The sequence below is a fragment of the Camelus ferus genome, chromosome 5 (assembly GCF_009834535.1).
Source record: "Camelus ferus isolate YT-003-E chromosome 5, BCGSAC_Cfer_1.0, whole genome shotgun sequence".
NCBI classification, from domain to species: Eukaryota; Metazoa; Chordata; class Mammalia; order Artiodactyla; family Camelidae; genus Camelus; species Camelus ferus.
The window spans coordinates 40,726,876-40,735,996 of NC_045700.1; the positions used below are offsets into that span (position 1 = coordinate 40,726,876).

At 33.9% G+C, this 9,121-nt stretch overlaps 1 protein-coding gene across 1 annotated transcript in view; it reads left to right on the top strand.

Moving 5' to 3' along the window:
• Positions 1-9,121, top strand: part of CSRNP3 (cysteine and serine rich nuclear protein 3) — a 179,958-nt gene that overhangs the window by 29,770 nt on the left and 141,067 nt on the right. Inside the window, exon 3 of the mRNA XM_014560204.2 lies at positions 5,782-5,868. Within this exon, the coding sequence (XP_014415690.2) occupies positions 5,856-5,868 (13 nt within the window). The 5' untranslated portion in view covers positions 5,782-5,855. The remainder of the gene's footprint in view (positions 1-5,781; positions 5,869-9,121) is intronic.

Consider the following 9,121-nt stretch of genomic DNA (forward strand, 5'->3'; position numbering starts at 1 on the left):
TTATTTTCTTTCTTTCTTCTTTTCTCCCTTCCCTCCTCCTTCTTTCCTTCCTTTTATTTTATCATTATTATTTTTGGACATGTTAAGTTTGAAAAGCCTATTAGCCAATTATGCAAAGCTGCAGAGTAGAGTGGGCAGTGTGTATAAGACTCTAAATCTCAGAGAAGAGGCTCAGGCTACAGATCTAAATTTGAAATTCACAAATAAATGGTGGTATTTAAAAACATAGGACTGGGTCTGCTTTCCTAGGAAAGAGTCAGATAGAGAAGTCTCAGACTTCAAACCACAAATGGATTTAGAGGTTAGAGAAAATGGAAGAAATCAGGCAGGAGAAAAGCCTAAGCCGTGCATGGTATCTTACAAGCCAAGTAAAGAAATACTTCAGAACAGGAAGTGTGGCTATCTGAGTCAGACTGTCTTGAATTTTTAAGGAAGGGCTGAAAAGTTACCATTGGATTTGGTAATATTCAAGTTCACTAAGGACATTGATAAGTGCTATTTCAGTGGAGCTCTGAAAATGAAGCCTAATTTGGGGGAGTTCAATATAGAATTACTTTTGAGGAATGGAGAATATCTTATTTTGGGTAGTGGCTATAAAATGGAGTGAAGAAATATGGTGGTAGTGAGATTGGGAATTGCTGTAAGGGATTTTTTTAAAGTTGGGAGACATTACAATGTATTTGCCGGCAAGTGGGAATAATTGAGTAAAATGAAGGAGAAATGATGATGCAGGAGACAGAAGGAATCACTGAAGCAGCAAAGACTGAGAATTAGTGAGAGGACATAGATTCCAAAGCTTAAGAGAAGGAGTTGACCCTAGGTGGGAGAAAGAACAGTTTTTCCATTATAACAGGATTGAATGCTGACTATATGGGTGCAAATATCGAGAGTATACAGAATATAATGTTAAGAAGATGAAATTAAATCAGGATCCTTTCAATTTTCTTAGAAGCACTATCATAAAGTGAGAAGGAAAATATGGGAAGAAATGTTGGACAGTTGAAAAGAAGTAAAGGTGCCCCCTTTTTGTGGCATCATAGAACTGAAGGATGAATTAATAAGGGAAATGTGGTAAGACTGTCAGGCACTACTGGGGACCCATTTGAAGTTTGCAGTTATATAGAAATAATTATGCCAGTAATGTAATAACCTACATTTTTTCTAGCCATTATCTGTTCAGCTATTAAGGGCAGGTTCAAAGTGGGAAGAGAGCTGAATTTAACCAGGTGATTTTGTTTTGGTCACATTGACTTGGAAAAGAGAGAAAAAGTCATTCAAGGTGAGTGTTGTGCAAAGGAGAGACAACAATGGTGAATAATGACCCTAAATTCAGTCAGTGGGGAAGGGTGAACATGAGTGGGATGAGAGAAAATTGTGTAGAAGTCAAGAAGCTTTTTTGTTGGCAAAGTGTATGATCTATACAACTTGGAGACTTTTGTTGTAAAGGTTCATTAAGGCTTCCCTTTGCCATATTGATGCTGTTTGCTTTTGTGATGGTAGAACCAGAAACACCTTTTAAATCTCTTTTATGATAATTTGTCAAGTTTGCACCTCTTCTTGGGTCAGTTTTGCTAATTTACAATTTTTCTTGGAAATTAGCTACTTCTTTGGGTTTTTTAATTTTCACCTAAATTTCCACCTAGATTTTCTTATATTTCTTGCAAAATTCCCAATAGTTTTAATTATGTCTTTTCCCATGCCTTTAAATAGAGATTTATCTGAACCATTTTGAGAATTGTTTGCACACTTTAGAGCGCAGCTGATTGAGTGGAAGAATCCCATGGTGACGACTTGATATGTAAATAGCCTAACTAGGACTGATTTAATTTGTTTTGATAACTCTTGTCCACTCTACTGAAATAGAATGACTAAGTGGTACTATTATTTTAGAAACTTTTTGGTCATGTGATACTGTTTATTATAGTTCAACACATTTCAGGGAAAAAAAGGAAAATTCATTTTTTGTTTGTTAGAGTGAATTAAGGGCTGTATATATTTTGATAACTGCCCTTCAGCAGGTATGTGAAGTAAAAAAAATTGGAATAGTATTGCTACTTAAGAAATAATTCTAAATAGAATCAGTGTGACTGTCAGTGGTGCTTTATTCTCTTAAAAAAATAAGGGTAAACTTTCTATGTCAGATTTGTCTTCCCTGCTAGATTCCTTTGCCCTAGCCCTTTGCTTCTGTCAAGAAGCTGTCCTTCATAGTGAATGATGCTTTTGTGGGTTACAGGCATATTAATCATGCAATACTGTATTTTGAGATGCAATTGCAAATGCAATTAAACTATTGCACTGAACTTATAAGTCATATTATTACCTTAGAAACATGGAACAGCAATTTCACGTTTCTTCACTTGTGTTCATAGACTTTCCTTTTGACATCTGGGAACTGTGATATGAGCCAAGCTTCCAGACATGCAGAAGTTATCAGCTTGGGGGTCTCAAATTCTGTGATTCTTGGAGAAGCAAGTTTATCCTCAAAACCCCCACATTTGCAAGAAAGATTTTTTTTTAAAGATAGGAGCAAGTTAAGAGTTTTTTAAACAAGTTATATCTCATTATAGCTAATCATTGAATTGTCCATTAAAAATGGCACAAGCTGATCTTACAGCTCAGTCAAGGCTACCAGTGAAATGTGACCTTCAGTGACATCAGTGAAGTCTAGCACGGCTATTGATTAAAACATGCCAATGAGAGCTTTGTGCCTCACTGACCTGCTGAAGGAGCCCTTTGGAGAAAATGTTGACAAACATGGGAGAGTACTTTGACCCTCGCTTGCCACTCCGAATGGCTGCTAGGGTTTGTAGGGTGGTTTGCAGTAATGTGCATGGGCAACCAGGAAGCCATGGGGCCTGGAGCAAGAGAGGTAATTCCACCTTTCCCTCTAGCCCTGCAATTTTGCAAGAATTTCTAAAAGTGAAAACTAGTTCTCAGGGCATTTCTCAGTTGAACCCCAGATATCAGAAAAGACTAGATATAAGCTGCAAGTGCACATTTTAAAATGATAATATAGGTTTATGTCAATTTTGTTTTTTACTTTAGATGAGCACAGGGTATGTAAGAACAAAAGACGTTATGTTTATATTAGTATACATGTCCCAAGTCTTCTATAAATTTCACCCTCCTTAAATATTTTTCATAGTACCTGAGATAGTTATATTTATCCACAAATCAGTCCCAGGTGTCATTTGTCACTGCTAAGGCTACCCATGGGACTGCAATTCCACTCAAGTAGTGATGTAGCAGGCTATGCTGAGGGTAGCTTACTCAGGTCATGATTACCTCATAGACGTAAGATTCCAGGAAAATGGTAGTTCCCACCCATCTTGTGTAGACCACCACTGATGTGCCAGGGGGCTTGCAGAGGAAAACTAGCAGCCCCTAGATCTTCCTGAGGCACATTATCTAGGCATCATTTCTCTACACAGTTGCCTGGGTCTCAGAGTGAAGTGCTATTGATCAACAGATCTTAGATCCACAACTCTCTCACATGTGCACACACACTTCCTTGCAGAGTCTCATACAGCCAGTGAGACCAAGTCACATCCACAGAGCCAAGGTGCTGAACCAGACTGGTGTCCAGCAATGCCCAGAACTGACATTGATCCTCACTCTTCAGTACTTGGAACTTTGCACTGAATGTGACTTGTTCTTCTAGGAATTATTCTTCCTTTGTGATGGACTCCCTCCCAAGGACTTAACAGACCTTAGCTAGGGCAAATCCTGTCCATCAAATATATTTTTATATCCTTGATCTTCAAACAGGTCAGAATTTGAGTCCTATTTTTTTCCCTTACTAAGGGTCCTTGGCCTTTGTCCAAATTACAGGTTAACTACAGGTATGTAAATTTTCATCACTACATTTCTCAATGCTTTTGCTTTTCTCAGTAGACTATCTTAAATGCCTAAAGAAAGTCTTTAATTTATTTGGTTGTAAAATGCAATTATGTTTTAAATTTCAGTGTTAACAGTTGGTAGTCAAAAGATAGTCTCTTCCTTTAGAGATAGCTACATGTCACAAATATATAGTAGTCAGTTTTCTTATTTGTAAAATAGAACGGAACTAGACAGCAGTTTCCCCACTTTATAAAAAGTGCTATAAAGCAGCAAAAACTTATTTTATTTTTAGGATAAAATCTTAAACGCTACCTCAATAGATAAAAATGACATTTAAATAATATGGGATTAATTTTCATTAACAAGAAAATTAGAGTTGAGATTATGAATGACATTTATAGACAGATTCAACTCAGCATCTAATTTATTTTTAGTATTTGGTTTTAATTGCAAAGAAGTTTTGAGTCTGTATTCACTGGATGCATTACAGGCAGATAGAGATCTGTTAGCATGTTTGTTGGTTTTTGCTTGCTTGACTTGCAGCCTCAGGATATGTATCATTAACAGAGAAGACAAAATATTTCTGAAATATTCCTTAAATTGAGAGTAATAGGTGATACAAGTTACTGCTTTAGCAGTCTTTAGTATGTCGTCATTTGAGTGCCCAATGTTCTCAACAGAATTTTAAGACATTTTAAATTATACTTAAAATTGAATTTTGAATCAAACTTTCCAAAATTTCTCAAGTTCTTCTGCTGAATCTGGGCTTCCCCGGAACCAAACTGGACCCAGTAACCTCTATTAGCTCTTTATTTCTAACCACAGTTTGATAACACTGCTACTGTTGTGAGTACTGCAGATATTCTAGTTTCTTCTAAGTCCATGTCCCCATGCACATTCATGCAGCTACCCATAAAGATTAAATGGAGAAAGAGGCTGGAGACACAGTTGTTCTAAGACAATTTTTTCTTAAAGATTTTTGATGTTTTAAGCTTATTTGAATGACAACATAAGTTGCTTGCTCAGTCTATTTCTTCATTCAAGTAACTCATTTGTAGTACTTCTACATTAGCTATTATTATTGGCTACAATCAGTAGTTCATTTCTGGCTATTGTGGAAACACAATAATGAACCACACTTCACAAGTTTCTCTACCTCCTTTTTAAGAAAAAATTTTATTTTTTTATATGGACATAAAGATTTATCTTAACTTTAGAATGGAAAGCTGATTAATTCTTTAGAAAAAGTGATTATATATATTTTAGTCTGGGAAAATAAAAGCATATAATTACTCCCAGGATTTTTATCTCTATAAATTATTGCACTAATCATTTTGAATTGTGGCACTGTAATTTTAAAAACAAGATTTTCCTTAAAGCATGTTTACTTTAGAGAATGTTTTGCTTAAATTAGTTTCTTAAAGCTTAGGTCATCTTAAAACCTGAATATATAAGTGTTTGTGTTAATTTTATAACCAGTTTCCTTTAAGCAAATCAAAAAACACAAAAATATTCATTGTGATTTTCAGCAACTATCTAGCTATGAGATTTTGGTTGATTTTCCTGGTTTTTTTGGGTGACTTGAAAATACGAATCTCCTGGAGACTAGAAAATTATTTAAATCTAGCATAATGCTGATTAATAAGATAAAATGTCTTTAACTTCTTGTCCATAGTAACAGTTGTTGATTGAATAACAGGTAAATAAATGAATGAAAGTGTATGAATAATTAGAAATTTACTACATTCTTCTAAGATAGATATTCTTTTTATACTAATTCATATACAGTACAATCATTCAGTTCTAAATTTAATGCCTTGTTTATATTCCAAGATTCCTATTGATTTTCCTCTGTGTCACATTATATTTACATCTTGTAGTCAGCTTTACAATTTGAAAATATAACCTTGTGTGACATATTGAAACATTTTCTTTTTTAAGGAAAAAATAAGGAGATATCAACAAACTGAAAAAATGTTTTCAGAGGCATAGTCTTCAGGAAGATACTGGAGTTCATGAGATCTCAAGGTTAGCATACTTTATTATTTTCATGCTTTTACACATCTGAGATATAACTGTGTCACTGTTCTGTGTTGGTATTGTTAGTGTTTAATTGGTTAATAAAGAAGATTGCTTTTATACAAAACACATATTTTTTACAATATCTTTCAAGATTTTTAGAAATTTGAGGGGGGAGGGTATAGCTCAGTGGTAGAGCGCATGCTTAGCATAAACGAAGTCCTGGGTTCAATCCCCAGTACCTCCTCATTTAAAAATAAATGAGTAAACCACAAAAAAAATGATTTTTACAAATTCATTTATTTATTTTGTTCAATTGGGTATGGTTACAAGAAAATATGGTTTCAGTAGAGAATCCATTGGTTATAACATTTTCTTCACTTTTTTAAGTTTAGTGCTGTTAGCATAAAATATATACATTAGGCAGTCTTATAAAATTTTATTTTTGATTTGTTAAGAAATGTACATCAGTTTAGCAAATCTTTAAATTTCTTTTGTATCTTTGGCTATAACATACATACATACATACATATATACACATAGTTTAGAGGGATAGCTGAGCAGCAATCCTGAAATTCTTTGATACCCATTCCCTGACTTTCTCTAGGTACAGTCAAAGAAATTGTATTTTTCCTGGAAAATGTGACCTCAGTAGAATGACAGTTGCTATGAATGAGCAAAAGGATATTTGAGAAACTTTTCTAAGTTGTTTAGGGTCATAAGTCTGGAAAAGAAAAGCAGAATAAGCCTATTATAATAAAGAGTTTAATACTACTCTTATTAAACTCTTTATTATAATATTGAACAAATGTAAAATACTCATTTGGAAGTCTGAGTTACAATGCGGGTTAACATGGTTCATTCTAATGGGATAGCTTGAGAAAGTGGATGATTTCTGACTACTTTATATTGTGGGACCCAATACCAAGTATTCATAGTTTCAAATGAAATTTATTAATGATCTGTTATTTATTTTTGTGTTTGTGTTTATTTATTTATTTATCTTTATTGAGGTAACATTGGTTTATAGTATTATACAAGTTGCATGTATACAACATTATATTTCTACTTCTGTATACACTATAGTGTGCTCACCATTAAAACTTTAGTTTCCATCTGTCACCATACAGTTGACCCTCCTTCACATCCCCCACCGCCACACTGCGTCCCAATCCCTTCCTCTCTGATAACCACTACTCTGTAATGATCTTTTATTTTGATTACCTTGGTCAGGCTTGTCTTCAGTGTCTACTTTTCCTCACTCATCATATCATATCAAGGATACAGTCATTCAAAATTTATTTATGACTTACCATATGCAAGACAATGGGCTGAGTGCTGCTTTGGTTGTTTCAAAATGAGTAAGATCTGGTTCCTGTTCTCAAGAATTGCCCAACCAATATGTTACTCAGAAATTACTTTTATTATTAATGCAAGCAACACATAATTAAAAAGACAGGCTAGGTTTAAAAGGGCATGTAATGAATTCTAAAGTGCAATGGGAATTATTTGGGGATTGTTTGTATTTTCACATTATGGCTTTTATTAGCCTACAATACTGAGAGTTTATACCAATGGGAGTGATGCTCCATTACAACCCACACCCAAATGACCTTTTATTAAAGTAGCACTTCAAGTACAACATAAGTAAGTAATGTGAGATTCTAAGAAAGAAAAATCTCTTTTCTGCCACAACTGCAAATTTAATGTTGTAGAAATAGTTAGGCAAACACCTATGAAAAGAACAAAGGTGAAGCATTGCCTACTTGGTATTTTTTTATTTCTGTACATGCAATTTCTTTATTAAGCTCACCAGAGAATTAAGTCATTTCCTCAATGACCTGGAAAGGCATGTAGGTTTGCAATGCTTGTAAGGTAGGTTTGAGTGCTATAAACCCCTAAGGAATCCATATGCAAATTGAAGCTGGATGAGTAAAGAGATTTGTAATGGAGTGGGAGTACAAACTCCACTTGAAATGGAATTGCACAGTGCTGTGCTTCTCAGATAAAGCTTTTAAAAAGGTGGTATCTTAAGACGTTAAAGCAAGTCAAGTAAATAAAAATAGTAAACATCTTTTTGAAAAGTCAGTGAAGACACCCCTTGCTTAATTGTTCCATGAGACAAGTGGTTAAATTAATTTATATAACAACCACTATCATTCAGCAAATATTAAGTGCATACTATGTGCATGGGGGCAATAGCAGTGAATAAAATACACCAATAGCCTTGCCTTAGTGGAAATTACATTTTAAAGGGTAGAAATATATAATCAATAAAAAGCGAAGTAATTTTTATGTTACATTGGATGGTGTTAGTAGTGCTATGAAGAAAAAGAAAACAGGTAAAGGAATACAGAATGTAAGGAGGGGTGGAATTTTTTAAAAGCCTAATGACCTAGTACTGTATAATTTATTCAAAAGAGGTAAGTATCACTTTTGCCCACATAGTGCCAACTAAAAACAGGTATAGTGAAATATAACATCTGATGGTAAATTTTCTATTCATCATTAGTTAAGGTAAATGTCATTAATGTATGTAAAATAACTAGTATGTATCTCAGTTTTACCAGAAAGGCGTTTTTAAATAATACATTTACTACATGTACATGAAATATTGTCAAAATGTTTTCAATAAAGAAATACACAATTGAACATGGATTAGTCCATTCACTTCCTAAAGAGTAAAGACTGTAGGTATTCATCGGTGTGTGGGATAAAAGTAGTCCATTTTCAGGAATTAAATAAATTTCATAAACCTAATAGTGAAAGCTCTCTATAACCACACATATAGATGATACATTGGTGATAGAAGGGCTGTATATAATTTTCACCTTGTTGTTTTGTCATCAGTCTTATTATCATTTTAGGAGAGTACTGAGTACTAGGATTGAAGACAAAGGGAATTATTTTAACAGTATCTCATTCACATAGTAGACTAATTTTTTAAAGGACATATGTCTTTCTTTGTACATTTATGAGAAGCAATATGGACATTTGGCTATATCGCTATTTGTGATTATCAACAAATGAGTCATCAGGTTTCTTTTGAAGGTAATTTGGTTAAATTTTTTTCTGTGAAATACTAGGTTCTGAGCACAAGATTCTGAAGTTGTTTACAGCCTAGATAATCCTGCCTGTTTTTTGCAATCTGCACTATAGATGAACCCATCACATAAATTGACATTATCTAAATGTCATTTAGTCTTGACTTACTGGATAAAACTGAAAATTTCAGCTAATGTGGTATGAGAAAAGTAGTTAA